The sequence below is a fragment of the Tenrec ecaudatus genome, chromosome 5, assembly GCF_050624435.1.
Source record: "Tenrec ecaudatus isolate mTenEca1 chromosome 5, mTenEca1.hap1, whole genome shotgun sequence".
Taxonomy (NCBI): Eukaryota; Metazoa; Chordata; class Mammalia; order Afrosoricida; family Tenrecidae; genus Tenrec; species Tenrec ecaudatus.
The window spans coordinates 145,005,670-145,024,131 of NC_134534.1; the positions used below are offsets into that span (position 1 = coordinate 145,005,670).

General features: G+C 43.8%; 1 protein-coding gene across 5 annotated transcripts in view; it reads left to right on the forward strand.

The window, feature by feature from the left end:
• The window catches only part of CFAP20DC (CFAP20 domain containing), a 276,940-nt gene that overhangs the window by 181,875 nt on the left and 76,603 nt on the right, over nucleotides 1-18,462 (forward strand). For all 5 annotated transcript variants that reach the window (XM_075549963.1, XM_075549964.1, XM_075549965.1 and 2 more), the window contains one exon: nucleotides 5,443-5,793. In XM_075549963.1, coding sequence (XP_075406078.1) covers nucleotides 5,443-5,793 — 351 coding nt within the window. The remainder of the gene's footprint in view (nucleotides 1-5,442; nucleotides 5,794-18,462) is intronic.

Consider the following 18,462-nt stretch of genomic DNA (forward strand, 5'->3'; position numbering starts at 1 on the left):
GGGATTTTGCCAGTGCATCATTCTTAGAAAATAGTTGCTAAAACTAGAAGTAATATTTTTGGGCCTCCTAATAGATGTGTTAAAATTAAAGTGATTTTTTTATTTGTCACTTATTTCCATGCTCAAAGAGAAGCTGACCCAACTAAATAAATAAGTTGTTTTATTTTATTCTTAGGTGTTATCTTGTCTTTCTCATTCATCCCAATTCCCCTTTCGTAACTCTACATCAAACCAGAGTCCGTGGTTTTGGGGCAGCACAAAGAAAGGCTGGTGGCCCACTGCTTAAGCTCTTGGCTGCTAACTGAAAGGTCTGTAGTTTGAACCCACCCACCATTCTTTGGGTAAAAAGGTCTGCTCTCCTGCATTTGTGCAGATTATAGCTTCGAAATCCTACAGGAAGGCCTGCTGTGTCCTATCAGGTCCCTAGGAGTCAGAGCCACCTTAATAGGACATGACATCAACAGGGCAGCTAAGGTAAGCCAGCTTTGTGTACCCTTCCAGACTCTTCAGTGAATCTGACCATTGGGCTGCTCACTCCAGGCTTCGTGGCTCAAAGGCACCAGTAGTTCCATTGGAGAAGGATGAGGCTCTCTGCCGCATGAAGAGTCACACTCGCAGAAACCCAAAGGGGCAGCTCTCCTCTCTTTTACAGGGTCATTGTCTATCGGAATCCGCTGGGTGGCAGTGGATTAGTGTTTATTTTGTTGTTGTGAAAAATGTGTACAACAAAATATACACTCATTCATACATTTCTCCATGTGACATAGATGACATTCCATGGCATACATACATAGTCAACCAGTCTCGCCCCATGGCCGAGGTGGCCCTTCGCCAACATAAGCCCACTGGCCCCTACAGTTCCTGTCTAATCTTTTGAGTTGCTGTTGTGCCCTTGATCTAAAAGCAGGTGTTTCTCACTAGTCAAGTTGTACTATTGTTTGACTTTACGACCTCAGGGGACACTTTCAGTTTAAGGTTAACAATTAGTTTAGGACAGTCCTCTCCAGGATTGGTCCAGCCCTTTGGTTTCAGGAAGTGTCGAGTCCTTGAGCATTTGCAATTCGTCTCTGTATTCTTCCCCGTTTTGATCAGTACCACTCCATAGAATCTTTGATCAAAATGTTCAATGATGATAGCCTAAGGCTGTGTATGTAGAACTAAAATCCTCATGGGATTTGGTTCCTTAGCTTGGAGACTTAGGGTCAGGAACTGGTTCATTTCAGTTCAAGCCCTTGCTGAGAAGGCTCCTACCCACAGCAGATGCACAGAATCAGAATCTACAATTTAGCATGATCCCTAGGTGATTCTTTTAGATCCCCATACGAAGCTTACAGATACATAAGCATCTTCTGAGCCCATCTCCAAACCCAGACATTATTTAGGAAAAATGTAAGATGACTTTCCATATACAGGCTCGTGAATATTCCTCTGTATATAATCACTGCTCATGCCAAGCAAAAAGAAATGTTTTTCACCTGTGAGAACTATTGGAAGAAGTAGCTGTGCCCTGACCAGCCCACGTATGGAAGGAAAAGAAATCTGTTCTCATCAATTGGATCTATTTGTATGGAGTTTTCTAAGTGATGTGGCAAGCACCTGGTTTTTGGTGTATTCTCTGAAATCACATATGGTACAAATGAAACAAGAAGGCATTTTAAGCCTTCTTTGTGGTACTTTTATTAAAATTTCTTCTATAACCCAAACCACAAACTCATATGAAGTTGGTTTTGACTAGTAGTGATTCCCGATGTTACAGAATAGACCTGCCCTCCATCCAGTCTTTACAATGTCAGATTGGCCAGGCCTTTGCTCTGCAGTGCCACTGGCAAGGTTTAAATGGCCAGTTGTAGTAGTTGAGCACCAACCATTTGTCTCACTCAGAGATCTCTGTATCTGTTATGGTGCCTGGGCAGTGTCTTATATATAGCAAGAGCTTAATAAATGTTTCTTGAATTTATATTTATTGCAAAAAAAAATCCTAATTTCTACCCATGTCATGTATGACATTTAATTCCAGAAGTGCTCGAGATACTGAGCTAAAGAATTATAATCATAACCTTCCTACTAAACAAGCCTCCTTTCGGGACACTTTTAAATCCACGGTTCATGTTTCTGTAAATGATTCATTGTGAAAGTGTCGTGGAAACTTGTGAATAGAAGGACTTTGGTTGCAGAGATACCATTATCAAGTGTACGTAAGACTTACAGGAAGTTGGGCACAAATAACCCGGGGATGGCAGGGCGCCGCCGCGGAGGCAGGCAGCCTTGCTGTCTGAAGACAAGAGGACTTACCCGATGAAGATCAAAGACCCTGGCCTTCAGGACAGATTTCATCGCAGCACAGGGAAACAAAAATCCTCACAAGTAGACCAGTACCCGACATCATGATAGACCGAAAATAATTGAAATTGCCAAGGATTCCTTTTTACTTGACTATCAAATGACTGAACCACATGGGGAAATCTACGGAAGACCTCTTGAATGGAACAACATTCAAAATCATTCCTTACAAAAGGAAAAGATTGACTTGTCCTCAATGGCACCTTGCAGAAGCAGAGAGAACTGAATCAAAACAAACCAGTGTACTTCTCTCAGTACCTTCTTGAACTTCAGGCCTGGGTAGATGTTTACTACATGCTCTGTTTACCATCTTTGCTAGAGTTGACAAAGCTTTGACTCTAGCTCTATGAAACGAAGCTTGCCAGATCAGCATGGTAATTTAGAATACCAGGCATTTCACAGGTACTTTGGGCCTGGTCTCCTGTTTTCTGCCCAAAGGCAAGGTTCTTCAGCTATATGGATATCCTCGGGGTCCCCAAAGGGGTAGGGAAGGACAAGCTCCCTCACCGCGTGGTGGGCAGCACGGATTTGCCCAATACCTGCGATTGAGACAATACAGTGACTGCTCCCAGAGCAGAAATGGTCCCGCTCAAGCCTTTGATCTGCTGTGTTCATCTCTCCAATGCACTCTGTTTAGTTACTGTGTGCCTCCCATCCCTCAGCTATGTAGTTGCCACAAATGAATCTTGGGCTCCGCTGGCATCCATAGGCTTCTGCAAACAGGATTCACACAGTTTGGGCTCTGACACTCATCCCTCCGTCAGTGTCGGATTACATGGTTTGCAATCCTAAAGTGACTGATGGTGGTGTGCTTCCTCCACATCTTAGTGGACAGCTCACTTAGCTGGCTGCTGGCTTGGAGACAAGCCTTTAAGACCCCAGACACGATTTTAGCTGAGAGCTGGGCACCATCTCATTTCCATACCATCCCTACCTTCTGTGTTCCCATTTTAAATTTGTTCTAGTGTTTAATATTTTCGGCTTTCTGGTTGATTGAGGTTTTTCTGTTTTGTTTTATTTTATTTATTTGGTATGTTTTCCTGTGTATGAAATCCAGGATAGGTAAATCTATTGGGACAGTAACTGGATTAATGGTTTCTTGGAGGGGATTGGCACTTGAAGCGGGTTGTCAGGGGAGGTTGGGGAGAAACGAGGAGCTAATAACAATGAGTACAAGACAGAAGAAAATGTCCTAAATTGATTGTGATGATATCTTACATTTGGGGCATCATAATCACAAACTGTGTATAAATTGTTGATTAAACACTAAAAAAGAAAACAGAAAATACTGAAAACTCAAACAACTTTAAAATGGATCCAAAGGGACATGGATTGATAAGGCGTTACTCTTTAACTTAATAACATCTGCCAGAATCAATTTTACAATGCTCTCTGTATGACAGCCAAGTTACTCACATCCTTGGACTATGGTTAGAGGAGATGCACTGGAAACTGACTTAATCCTTGTGGGGACCCTGCAAATGGATTTTGGACTTCCACCAAGCCTAAATCTGCAAGGGAGTTGAAAACCTCATCTTCCATGGAGCTGCTGGTGGTTTCAAACTGCTGACTTTGTGTTTAGCTCAACTCGGAACTCACTACACCACCCTGGTACCTCTTCTAATTAAACCAAACCAGATCAAACTCACTGCCGTCAACTCGATGCCGACTCATAGCAACCATGTAGGACAGGGAAGAACTGTCCTTGGCAGTGTCCAAGGTTGTAACTGCTTATGGGAGTAGAAAGCCCTGGCTTTCTCCCAAGGAATGGCTGGTGGTTTTGAACTGCTGACCTTGAGGATTGCAGCCCAACTCATAGCCACTACACCACCAGAGCGCCTCTGATAAATTCCTCCTTTGCCCTAGACCCAACCTGACGCTAATTCTCCCCCTTTTGCTCACTCTGCGGGGGAAATGCCACCTTCTGTTGAGTGCGTTGATGGCCAAACATTCAAAAATAAAATGAACAGTCTAATCAGCCACCCAAACTTTTTATTTTTAAGATGCCAAAGTTTAGAAATAACTGGATGGTTGCTTGACGCTGTAAAGCTGTAAATGGAGAGGTGGTGGGCTTGCTGACTGAAGCGGAATGTCCACATTCTGTCAGATCCCAAAGGATGTCTTTCAGATGTGCTCGGCCTTTCTTGACTTTTTCCCCATTCAAAGTATCAGTTTAACATCCATTTATTGATTACATAGTTAAACAGATGAAAATTTTTTAAATCTGCAATGACACATACAAGCAGTGGTCACATTCATTATTTCATTAAATTTATTCTTTTATAACATAAAACTCTACCAACTGAAATAGCACTATATATTGTGTTTACATTATTTACTTTCATGGTCCTTGATTTTTATGTTTTTTTTTGTTTTGTTTCTGATTTTTATGTAACTTTCATGTAATTCTTCTTTCCCAGGTGTAAATTTTTTTAAACTTTTGCTTTCCTGGGGATAATGACAAAGCTATACACACTTAGAAAATTCAGAAAATGTTCACTTTTAGCTTTCCAATTATATTCAATAAATTTCATATTTTATGGGTAAAAATATTTTGTATAATTGAAATTTTCATGTCATAAAAGTATTTCACAAAACATGTGCTGTTCTTTATTGCTTTTGAACAAAACCTGCTCTAAGATAATGCAAACATACTTTGGTAAATCCACAGTTCCTCCTTAAGTCGACTAGATGCTATTTTTGGTTGGTCCATACACCTAGCTTATCAGTATGTCAAAAGATAATTCTTAGATGTTTGAGCTAAGTTCCTGTGTTCCAGAATATCTTCTAGGACATATATGGATGAGTGATTCTAAAATGTTCTTAAGGGTAAAAGAATTAGTTTAAAACAACCTGTTCTGTTATGAATTGCTCTTGAACAATAACTCTACCCTACAATAATTACCAGGGACTTTTAGTAGCAAATGGTTTCTACCTACCTTCCTTGCTCTTTTTAGTTACTTGGATGGTCATTTTCATTGCAAATTAAAATATCGACTTTTATTCATGGAATATATGAGCATATGGTAAAGTTATATGTTTGCAATAACTTATCCACACATTTCTGCTCAAAAGGATTCTTGACTTTGTTCTCCACCCTAGGCCGGCCACAGTGCCCAGGGCTCTCCCGGCCCAGGCACCAGTCCTTCGTGGCTTCCTCGGCTGGCAGTGGAGAGTGCACTGGGGAAGCCCAGCGCTCGGACTCAAGTACACCCCAGAAGCACTGCCCCAGGAGCGGGAGCCTCCGAACGCCAGAATTCCGACGTCCAGTCACGTTTGGTGCCTACACCGTGCCTTTCTCCCCCTGGGAAAAGGTGTGGATCTGCTCAGAAAACGCCAGATCCCATAATCAAAGTGAAGGATCGTCCAGTCCATCAAGTGCCGGCTTCAATAAACAAAACCTTCCTAAAAGAAGTCTCAGGGGGAAAGCTGAGGCTGACTCCTGACGCATCCGTAAGTGGCCCCGAGACGGCTTCCATCCCCGGCCGTGCATCCTACTGGGTTCTGCTCCAGTTCACACCCATTTCCCGCCGTTTCCGTTTTCACCATTTGGGGGATCCATAATGTATTTTCTCTCCCACTCCAGTGTGTCTTCGTGCACTAACAGCAGCTGTTCAACAGCGGAGGTGGCACAGCCTAATGATAATAGCATGCTCCATGTTCCTAATGAGAAAGATAATGATGTCGTTTTCATCATAATAGTTATTTTTCATTTCCCAGCGACTTCCCATGGTTTTAGTTATGTCTGCCTACAAATTATAAATGAAGATCTTACTTTTTGAGCCAAAAGCTTGCCAGTAAAATTGACAGATTTTCAATAACAGCCTACATCAGGAGTCGTAAAAACATCATTGTCCTAGTCACTGTCTGGTCTCTCTGCAGAGTGAAGGTTAACGGGAAAATGGTGTCGTCGAATCCCTCCCTAGGCTAGTTTGGTGGCTGTCTGCCTGTCCGTGGGGTTGATTTTGGTCCTTCCTGTGGTAGGACCTTTTCTTCCTGCAGCTCCCTCATTGCGCCACTTACAAACTGGAGAGCCATGAGACTATGCGGAACAAATGGCACTTTGTGTTCAAAATGGATTAAATCTTTCCTCGCATGCCATGTCCGTACTGTCCTGTATGTGTTACAGTGTAAAACTTCCATTTCAGTTCTGTTCTAAGAAGTGGGTTAGCGGTCACCTAGCACAGGTAATCAACCTATTCCCGGACATCAGTGTTGTTGGTGGCAGTCACCAAGTCAATTCTAGCCCCTGGCAAACCCCGTGTGCAGAACAGAACTGCGGCATAAAGTTTCCACAGCTGGTCCTTGACTGAGAGCAGATCACCAGGTCTGTCTTCGGAGAGACCCCTGGGTGTCTGGGAACCTCTAACCTCTTCAATTTGTTGAACACTTAGCCATTTGTGCCAACTCGCTAATATTACCTGCACAGTTAACATAGGTCAGACACTGCCAAGCCCTTCTGGGTAGCATGTCATTGAACTCCCAGGGAAGCAGGGACTGTGATCATCCCTATTTTTCAGAGGAAGGAAGGTTGAGGTTGAGGAAAGGTTTGCCGAAGGACGACAGCTATTTTGATAGCAGAGGCGCACTTGAGCCTGGCCATCTGACCCTAGAACTGCTGTTCGCATCCGCCGACCGATGCCGTGTCAACATTAGTTCAGTCTTTCAAAAGGGATGGCTTCTCCTCAAGAAGCATCCAAGGAAAAACTAAAATGTGCTTTCCCCTTTTTATCCCGCGTGTGTCCATGTAAGAACATAGCAAATCATGGAATCCAGTGAGGATGGATTTGTTTTATGTTGATTTCCCATGAGGGCTGTTACTAATATTTTCATGGTTTTCCTTTTTTTAAATATCCTTTAAACAATCAGATTTTGTCTTTCAAACTATAATTTCATTTTCTTTGGTAGTGCTAGTGGATCTGAGCACAACTACTAAACAGACCCGCCGATTCATTGGGCAGCTCCGTTCCACCTGACTGCAGCCAGTACTGAACTGCCGCCCGGCGACAGCAGTGCGTTCAGAAACCAGCATTCCACTCAGCTTTCCCCATCATTTGGCCACTGACTTCGATAGTATCGAGTCTTTTCTACTGTACATACACAAACTAGCTTTGTTGTTGTTGTTCTTTCTGTAGAAATAAAACCAGAGCATGAACATAAGCGTGGGAACGTCATCCACAAATGAACTTGTATCCATCCACTCAGCAAAGGGCACAGTCTGAAAAATAACGTCCTCTCATAACACCAGGGCATAACAAAAGGAATGAGAGAGCAGAGTTCGGATGGGTGACGGGAGGAATGCTAGCTCTTGCCCAACCTCTTCATTTAGAAGGCTTATAGGATAAGATACTTAGAGTATAAGAACATCCAGGTACACCTTTTTGTGTGGCTCTGTGTTTTCAATTCTCCTGGGTCTGTACTGGGCAGTGGAATTGCTTGGTGATAAGAAGGCATTTGCTTATCTCAGGAGCTCCTTCAGGTGGCTGCTCACTGGAGACACCAAAACACAAGCCTACCTCCCATGTCTCCTGTTCCTTAAGGCGCCCGGTGAGGTCTTACTGTTGCAGTGTACAGCAACAGAACGGGACTCAGAATAAACACTTCAAAGGGATGAAAAGGACAAAGGAGCTTTATCTTTGGTAAATCGAATCACAAAGGCATTGCTTCCCATTCCTGCAGAGACATTTGGTTACAGTGTCAACATTTGGCCTAATAAAACTTTATTTCTAACAAACATGATCACTACAGTCTTGGGACTTACCTTTGTGAGCATGTGCTTACTGATAGTTGCAGCTTAATAGGCTGTAAAATTATTGAAGGCATAAGTCTGCTTTATTTCGAAGGGAATTTTAAAGGTGTCCAGGGACACTTAAGAGAAAGGAAGATCAGGCTCATGCAAAAGGGGTCTAACAATTGTCATTCTCTTCACAGCTAAGAATCTGTGAAAGCAAGCTTCCCCTAAAGAGTGCTGCATGCTTACCAACCCCATAAAGAGGTTCTCTTCCCCAACCCAAAGTCACAAAAGCTTACTCCTGCTCCTTGCCAAGAGTTTTATAGTTTTAGCGTGTGTAATAAGAGTGTTGATTCATAGTTCTTGCAGAAAACATACAGGGGGGAAAAGGCTGCTATACATTAAAGAAAAAGGCTGCTATACATTAAAGAAAACAAAATAAATTTTTTTAAATATGGTTGTTTCATTTTGAGTTAATTTTCTTATAGGTACAAGGCAGCAATCCAACTTCATCCTTTTCCATTTGTATATCCAGTCTTCCCAGTACCATTTGCTTAAAAGATTATTCTTCCTCCGCTGAATGGTCTCAGGCCCTTAGTGTAAAACACGTATACAAACAAGTGAAGGTTTTATTTGTGGCTTCTTGGTTCTGCACCATTGCTCTGTGCGTCGGTCCTTATACCAGCACCACACTGCTTTGACGACTGTTGCTTTGTAGGAAGTTTTGAAATCACAAGTATGAATCCTCCCACTTAGTTTCTCAAGGTTGTCTTTGCTATACTGGGTTCCTTGCACTGTGCTGTGAATTTGAAGCTCAGCTTGTCAATTTCTGTGTCAAACGCAGTTGAGATTTTGATAAAGATTGTGTTGACTCTGTAGATCGATTTGAGAAATATTACCATTTTAACAAGACTAAACCTTCCAATCTATGGGCTATCTTCCCATTTACTTAACAACAAAACCAAACATTGCCAGTGAGTCAATTCTGACCATGACAACCCCATGTGTGTCAGGGTAGAGCTGTCCTCTAGAGCATTTCCAGTGACTGGATTTCTGAAAGTACTTCACCAGACCTTTCTTCCAAAGCCTCCTTGGTGGACTTGAACCATCAGCCTTGTGGTTAGCAGCTAAGTGCATTAACTGCTTGCAACCCCTGAGATTCCTCCATTTGTTTAGGTCTTCTCTAACTTTTCAACATGTTTTGTAGTTCTCAGTGTATAAATTCTTGCACAGTTTTTGTTAAGTTAATCCCTAAGTATTTCACTCTTTTTTGATGCTAGTATGAATGGAATTGTTTGCAGGTGAGGATTTTCATTACTAACGTATAGAAATACAGTGGATTTTTGTCTATGATCTTATAGCCTGCAATGTTGCTGAGCTTTATTAGAGCTACTTTTTGTTTTTGTTTGTAGTTTCCTTGGGATTTTTATGTACAGTATGTGATTGTCAATAGAATTGGTTTTATTTCTTCCTTTCTAGTCTGCATGCCATTTGTTTATTTATCTATTTTTTTTTTGCCTACTTGCTTCCACAAAGAGCTTTAATTTGAAAGATTTTTTAAAATTATTTTATTGGGGGCTCATACAACTCTTACCACAATCCATAAATACATCCATTGTGTCAAGCACTTTTGTACATTTGTTTCCCTCATCATTCTCAAAACATTTGCTTTCTACTTGAGCCTTTGGTATCAGCTCCTCATTTCCCCCCACCCTCCATGCTCCCCCATCCCCCATGAACCCTTGATAATATATAAATTACTATTATTTTGTCATATCCTACATTGTCCAACGTCGCCCTTTATCCAGTTCTCCACTGTCCATCCCCCAGAGAGGAGGTTATATGTAGATCCTTGCAGTCTGTTCCCTCTTTCTCCCTCACCTTCCCTCTACCCTTCCGCTATCGCCACTCTCACCAGTGGTCCTAAGGGGTTCATCTGTCCTGGATTCCTTGTGTTTCCAGTTCCTATCTGTACCAATGTATATACTCAGGTCCAGCCGGATTTGTAAGGTAGAAATTGGGATCATGATAGTTGGGGGTGGGGGGAATCATTCAAAAACTAGAGGAAAATTGTATGTTTCATCATTACTTCTCTGCATCCTGACTGGCTCATCTCCTCCCCACAACCCTTCTGCAAAGGAACGTCCAATTTCCCACAGTTGGACCCTGGTCCCCACTCCACACTCCCCCTCATTCACAATGATATGATTTTTGGGGGGGTTCTTTGATGCCTGATACCTGATCCCTTCGATGACTTGTAATCTCACAAGCTGGTGTGCTTCTTCCATGTGGGCTTTGTTGTTTCTCAGATGGCCCTTGTTTATCTTCCAGCCTATAGGACCCCAGAGTCTATATCTTTTGATAGCCGGGCACCATCAGCTTTCTTCACCACATTTGCGTATGCACCTGCTTTGTCTTCAGCGATGGAGTCGGGACAGGCTAGTGTGCTTCTTCCATGTGGGTTTTGTTGTTTCTCAGCTAGATGGCTTCTAGTTTATCGTCAGGCCTTTAAGACCTCAGATGCTATATCTTTTGATAGCCAGGCACCATTAGCTTTCTTCATCACATTTTCTTGTGCACCCATTGTCTTCAGCGATCATGCCAGGAAGGTGAGCATCTCAGACTGCCGAATTATTAGAACAAAGTGTTCTTGTGTTGAGGGATTACTTGAGTAAGGGCCCACTGTCCATCTGTTTCCTTAATACTAAACCTATAAATATATGTACATAGATCTATTTCCCCTCATCATATATAAATATATTTACATCTGTATATGCCTGTATTTAGATCTCTATAACTTCCTTTTGCCTCTTGTTTCTTTCCTAGATTTCTTTGTACTTGAAAGAAATTTTTTCACTTCAAAATACTTAAGATTTAATGCCTAGACTGTTGTGGCCTTAATACTAAACTCTAAAATACACATGATGACTTCAAACAGGACTCAGAGTCCATTGGTCGTAGAAAATGTACTTGATGCCAAAAGGAAATTTTGAGAATTATCTTGTGTCTAGAAATCCTTTTAAGGTTAATATGGATGCAGTTATGAAATTGCCTATGCATGCTAGCACTGTAGTCCATGTGGCGCACATTTGGTTACACGTTGGGTTGCCAACTGCAAGGTCAGCAGCTTGAGTCCACTAGCCAAGGCTTTCTGCTATGCTATATAAACAGTCTCATAAACACATACAGGCAGTTCTATGCCGCCTTGTAGGGTCACTGTGACTCAAATCGACTTGATGGCTATGAGTTTGGTTTGGGCCTCCGAGTAAAGGGCTACTGCTCTTCTGATTCTGCTTCTGGATTGGTCAGAGTATCTCCTCTTCTGCTGGGCATCTCCCATGCCAGGCATAGTCTCTGGCGCTAGGCATCCAACCCTGGCAAAGACATAGATAGTACCTCCCCAAAGAAGAGCTGTCTATTGGGAGACACAGACAATAAATAAGTAATTCTCACTCTCACTGCCATCGAGTTGATTCCAACTCAGATCAAGCCTCCAGGACAGAGCAGCGCTGCCCATGTGGGTTCCTGAGACTAGTTCTGTACGGGGGAGAAAGCCTCGTCTTTCTCCCATAAACAAGTAACTGCATGAAGTCATTACAGACTCTGCTAGGGAATGGAAAGACGAAGAGCAGGGTGACATGACAGAGACACAGTGGTGGGTAGTATCTGAGTAGGTAACATTTGAGCTGAGATTAAAAAGTTTAAGAAGCCAGCCTGGCAAAGAGCCTGGCCATCATGTTTTTAGGCATCAGAAACAGTAGGTATATAGTATCTGAAATGACCATCTCTGACGACTAAAGGGGGCCGTGTGGCCGGTAAATAAGGGCAAGAGGAAAGTAGAAGGTGAAGTCAGAGCTCAAAGTGTGTAGGATCTAGAGGGCCGTGGCAAGGAAGGCAGACTTTATCCCAAGATCAGTGGCATATCTTTGAAGAGTTTCCAACAAGGCAGTAACGTGATTTAATTTACATTCCGAAAGTTTCATCTGCTGTGTCAAGAATGGATTGCGGCGGGGTGGGAATGGAGGCCCGGACTGCAGTTGGAATACGACTGTGATCGTTCAGAGTAGAGATGACTACACGTGTCAGATGACTGAAACATTAGCGGAGAGGACTGACATGTTATGGCGACGAGGAAACCGGCAGAATCAAGGATGGCTTCTGGGCCTGGAACGTGAACAACTGACCAGATGGCAGTGTCATTTTCTGGGCTACAGAAGGTTGCAGGAGGGACTCAGCTATCAGCTTACGCCGTCAAGGCACTGCCGTCTTGGAGCGTGAGTGGGCATCCCATTGAAAAGCTGTCCTCTCACAAGTGCCAACCTAAAGTAACTTTATGACAAAGGAAAATTAAAACCTCTTAGAAAGAAGGTATGGGAGAACTATCTTTCTAATCCCCTGATAGGGAGCAGCACTGCGCTAGTCATTCTTAAGGAACGCGTGCTGAAATTGATTTGCTAACTACTCGGTAAACTTCTACCTTGCAATGTTTTATTCATATTTAATAGAGTTCTCTATTATTAAGTTCAAATATTTTTAATTAAGAAAGAAGTACAGCCCTCTGGGTAATATTGCAACCATGTAGATAGTTGGTAATTAAACTTTTCCGCACGTACAATTGCATTCAAACAATTTTGAATGAAGCATTTTAAATCAGCAAATGTTATTAAGTGCATCTTTAAACAAACAAACAAAAATGGCTTATATAATGGGCCTTGTTTCTCTAGGAAAAAGTTTGAGCTTATTGAAGAATAGTTATTTTCATAAGAAAGACAAAATTGGTTACCCATTACAAATCCAAGTGTCCTGTTTAAGGGGAATGAAAGAAAATGGTAAGAAATGATATTTAATATTTCAGTTTAATTTCTACATCTACATTTTAGAAAATCAGAACTTAATTATAGAAGGAAAGGATACATTTAAAGATTTTAGGTCATGTACTTATGAGCAAAAGCTTTCCCTTACTTGTCCGGCTATTTCCTTGGATAATGTTATAGGTCCCATTGCCTCTTGATACACGTGAGCCCAGTACTGAAAAATACTGTCAAATCATATTTTAAAAACAATGATGACAGTTTACTATCACATACAGTTGTATTCCTTCATATGAATTTTAACATTATCTTGGAATCACACAGCATATTCTCTCCCTCATAAAGTTCTGTTTCCAAATACTCCTGGTTCAGACAGCGGCCCTTAGTCACATCTTAGCGGCCCTTAGTCACTCGGCATTTGCCGCACACATCAGCCCTGTGCAGCGTCTTTTCCCCCAACAGTACCCTTTGTTTGAAGAAGCCCCAATTGGCTCTTTGACCACCTCACATGCTTCAGCTAGAGCAGCGGTTCTCAACCTGTGGGTTACGACCCCTTTGGGGGTCAATGACCCTTTCAAGGAGTCACCCAATTCATAACAGTCGCAAAAGTAACAGTGATGAAGTAGCAACAAAAATAATTTTATGGGTGGGGGGGTCACCACCACATGATGAACTGTATGAAAGCACAAGGAACTGTATGAAAGGGTCGCGGCATGAGGAAGGTTGAGAGCCACTGAGCCAGAGCAATGTGACATGGTTGCAAAATACCTGTTTTGGAACCAGGTGTCCCTGTGTGTTGAACAGGTATATGCACAGTGCCAGCCCAGCTCTGCAGGTTGACTTAAGAGTGGTGACTACGCCCCTTTCAAAGTGTCTCCCGCAAGAGGTCACTGGCCTCAAGCTGTCCTGGGCCACCCAATAGCCAGCACTCCCTTTGCCACCCTCAGAGCCTCCCCCAGCAAAGGGCCCGTGTCAAGTGACTCACATTTTCTACACAGCTCAGACATCAAGAGCAGTCAGTGCCATGGCTCAAAAGTACCAACTGCTAAAGAGGCATTGTGCAGAAGATTTACCTGTGCCTCATTTCTTATGCTCTTGACTGCTGCATGCATGAGCATTGATTATGGATCCAAGCAAAATAAAATCCTTGACAACGTCGGCCTTTTCTCCATTTGTCATGATGTTACCTATTGGTCCAGTTGTGAGAATGTTGGTCTTCTTCACATTAATTTGTGATCCATATTGAAAGCTGGAATCCTTGATTTCATCAGCAAGCGCTTCAAATCCTCTTCTCTTTCGGCAAGCAAGACTTTGTCATCTGTGTATCGCAGGCTATTGTGCCGCATCCTTCTTCATATAACTCAGCTTCTCTGGTGATTAGCTGAACATACAGATGGAATAAGTGTGGTGAGAGGCCAAGACCTTGACATACATCTTTCCTGATTTTAAGCCATGCAGTAGTCCCTTGTTCCATTCGGGTAAAACTTCATCTTGATCCATGTACAAATTCCCCATGAGCAAAATGAAATGTTCTGGGATTCCCATTCTTCTTAAGGCTACTCTTAGATTTTTATGGTCCACACAGTCAAATAAATAGTGAATAAAACACAAGTTAACATAATTCAAGTATTCTCTGCTTTGAGCCAAGATTTATGTGACATCAGCAATGAAATCCCTTGCTCCATGTCCTCTTCTGAATCCAGCCTGAACCTCTGATATTTCCCTGTCAGTACTGCTGCAGTTGTTGCACAGGTGTACTTGCATGTGGTATCATTGATACGGTCTTATAGCTCGAGCACTCTGTTGGGTCCCTTTTCTTTGGAATGGGCATCAGTGTGGATCTCTTCCAGTCAGTTGGCAGGTCACTGTCTTCCCAATTTCTTGGCGTAAACAAGTGAATACTTCCAGTGCTTCATCAGGTTTTTGAAACATTTCCATTGGCATTCCATCCATTCCTGGAGCATGTGTGTGTGCGCATGCACGTGTGTGTGTGCGCACGTGTGTGACCACTCTGCAGTGCTGCTTGAACTTCTTCCTTCAGCACCATTGGTTTTTGTTCATATGCTCCTGCCTGAAATGGTGGGATGTAAACTAGTTCTTTCTGCTACAGTGACTCGATTTTTTCCATCTTGATGCTTCTTTTGCTCATTGAGTCTATCAAGATTGCAACTCAAGGCTTGAGTGTTTAAGGTGATAGACCTTCTTTCTGTTTAAGGTGATAGACCTGTCTATTATTTGACTAAAAATTGAGCCATGGGGGGAGTTCAGTTTCAAACATTATCATCTCAGGAGTTCCCCCAGGCTTTCTGGCCAGGAAGCCTGCTCTCTTTCAAGATTCGGGTTGTGTTCCACATTTTTCTTCCAGGCTACTCAGCACCTTTGAATGTGACGTCTTTCAGAGCACTTGACTGGTCCCCTGGTGTCCTCTTGTTCTTCTGGTCTCAGTCACCCCCATGTAGAAATGGTAAGGAACATAAACCCATATGTCTGGTATTATAAAGCCGAAACAAATACCAAACACTTTTCAGGCCCAGGAAAATCCCACAATTAATCACAGATGATGCTGTTCCATAAACAAGAGCTATATGGCTCTGTGTTCATTACTGTCCATTTGTGGTTGGATTATTTCCTGTGCAAGCACCATGTGCATCTTGGCAAGCTTCGCCACACTTTATCGCCCCACTCTACTCCCAGTCCCCATTTCAAACCCCCCTTCCTGCCGAGAGAGAGCTTAGTATCCCTGTGTGGCAGGTGAAGAATCGGGGAGGCTGTAATTTTTCAGGTTTGGGTGCTGCAAGTGGTTACTGCGTCCGACTGTCAAGCAAAAAGGCTGGAGGTTCTATTTCATCCAGGGGCCTCTCAGAAGAAAGGTTATCTAGTTCTGAGGAAAAAGCAGCCCTGGGCAACTCTATGGAGCGCCATTCCCTTCTAAGGGTTACCATGAGTCACAGCCAGCTTATAACAGCCGGCAACTGGTCTCAAGTGACAAAGCAGAGTATCAAACACAGGAGTTTGGGGCAGAAAAGTTAGTGGACCTTCCACCTGGCACCATTCGTGTTGCCACCATCCATTAGAGACTGTTGGGGGGAGAGAAAAAACCTTCATCCAGCAGCCTGCCTTTGATTACCACTTTGAAGAATATTCACAGTGTGGACAAAGTCAAGGTTGTGTGGCCATCACGGTATTAAAGCCAAACTGACATTTTTAAATAGTGTAAACTTGCAAGGGTACCATTTTCCTGCTCTAGAAAGGTTCCTTGGTCTCCTGCTGCTTGTTTCACTTACAAGCAACAAGTCTCAGTAATTTAAAGACTATTTCAGACGACCACTTCGTAGTGGCTGTCCTGGTGGCACGGAGGTTATGTTCTCAGCTCTCACCCAAAGTGGTGGCTTGAACCCACGCTGCGGCTCTACTGGGGAAAGGCCTAGCAGTCCGACTCTGAAGTTCACCGCCAAGAAAGTCCTGCGGGGACCCATCTGCTCTTTCGCATGAGTTCACTGTGCATCCAAATCAGCTCGCAGGCATCCATCGGCAGCAACAACAACAAAGAGGCCTTGTGCCTGTGCAAGGCCACAGGACCTGACAGGCGACATAGCCTTGAAAAGAGCACAGATCTGTTGGATTAGATTGACTCATTCCTCCTGGTCCACAGTTTATTGTTATACTCAGCCCGTCCTTCCAACTTGAAAGACGGGGGCTGGAAAATCATAAAGGGCTTTTGGTGCACTTGAAAGTGAACAAGAAGAGCTTGGCTGTGTTTGTCAGAGAAACTGTTCCTGAAAATTAAGTGGACTGGAAAGACAGACTATATGGAAATATATTTCTACTTAGAGCATCGATTAAAAATATATTGAATACAAAATAGCCCATCAACATAGAGATCGTTTTACAAAATTATTTTGTGTCCCCGAAACAAGTGATGTGGAAAGTTAGTTCTTTACAACGAGTGTGCCACGACTGGATTTAATTACCCACGAAGGCCTCTGCCCGGGACAATTTTAAGGGGCCAGTGTGTGTAGATAATGAAGTTCGCACTCAGTCACGGGTTATGGAGGGTCTCCAGAGTGCACGCGGAGATTGTTGAAGACAGGCTGGAAGCTACCAGGTGCAAGCCTGTGTCACCTACAACTCAGATCTGTGGCTGCTAACTCCTCTTAATTCTTACGGCTAGTGGCTCGGAGCCCCAGAGGCATCAGGCCACACACTATGACAACTCTGAAATTGTGACAAGTTTGTGTGAGTGCTAGTTAATGAAGAGAAGCTAACGTCCCACAACTCATATTTAAAATGTCATTGTAGAGATTCAACACTGCCAGCAGCAGTGGAGATGAGACGAATCTTCAAATTCAAATAGCAATTAAAAATAAATTTAGCATGGGAACATGGACCAAAAGGATTTATTTTGCTGCAAAGTTGGGATCCAAAAAAGCAAACTTTCTAATCTCGCTTTCCAAACCCAATAACAAACACAAATGTGCAACTACAGTGATCCTGACTGCCCGACTACATTTACAAAATGTTTCCTTTCCCTGAGACGTCCAGAGTGAACTCAGGAACCCCTGTCCGGTGGTGGTGGTGGTGGTGGAGGTGGTGGTGGTGGTGGAGGTGGTGGTGGTGGTGGTGGTGGTGGTGGTGGTGGTGGTGGTGGAGGTGGTGGTGGAGGTGGTGGTAGAGGTGGTGGTGGTGGTGGTGGTAGAGGTGGTGGTGGTGGTGGTGGTAGAGGTGGTGGTGGTGGTGGTGGTGGAGGTGGTGGTAGAGGTGGTGGTGGTGGTGGTGGTGGTGGTAGAGGTGGTGGTGGTGGTGGTGGTGGAGGTGGTGGTAGAGGTGGTGGTGGTGGTGGTGGTGGTGGTGGTGGTGGAGGTAGTGGTGGTGGTGGTGGTGGAGGTGGTGGTGGTGGTGGAGGTGGTGGTGGAGGTGGTGGTGGTGGAGGAGGTGGTGGTGGTGGTGGTGGTGGAGGTGGTGGTGGTGGTGGTGGTGGAGGTGGTGGTGGTGGTGGTGGTGGTGGTGGTGGTGGAGGTGGTGGTGGTGGAGGTAGTGGTGGTGGTGGTGGAGGTGGTGGTGGTGGTGGTGGAGGTGGTGGTGGTGGTGGTGGTGGTTACTATTTATCAGAGAACCGCATCATGGGCATTGAGCGTGGTGACTTGAGCATGTTTAGATCCCGGGAGAGAAGAGCAGAAGGCCCTTTGTGGCTCTTCCTGTCCCTCTGCTCCGAAGGGGCCCCGGCTCCCTGCAGCCCTATTCCTCTGCTGTCGTCGCGGTGGGTCCCCTGTGTGAGTGCCCACCATGTACGGACCCATTCACCGGGTTTCCACGGGTCTTCTAAAGGCTGCCGTGGTAGAATCTTAGATGTTCCCTCCAACGAGGCCTGAAAAGGGGAAGTTTTTCAGTGTAGGGACTTTCCTCCTCCTGTTGGGAATAGGATTACGGATCGCATTCCTGAAACACCCTGTGGATTCAATTGCATGTCCCCCAACTAGGCACCTGGCACTCTCGTCCTCTAGTTATGTGGGTGCATCCCACGGGGAAACAAGTTTTCTTTGTTACGCTCATGAGATCGTGTTGGGAGGCGTGGTTTTAAAC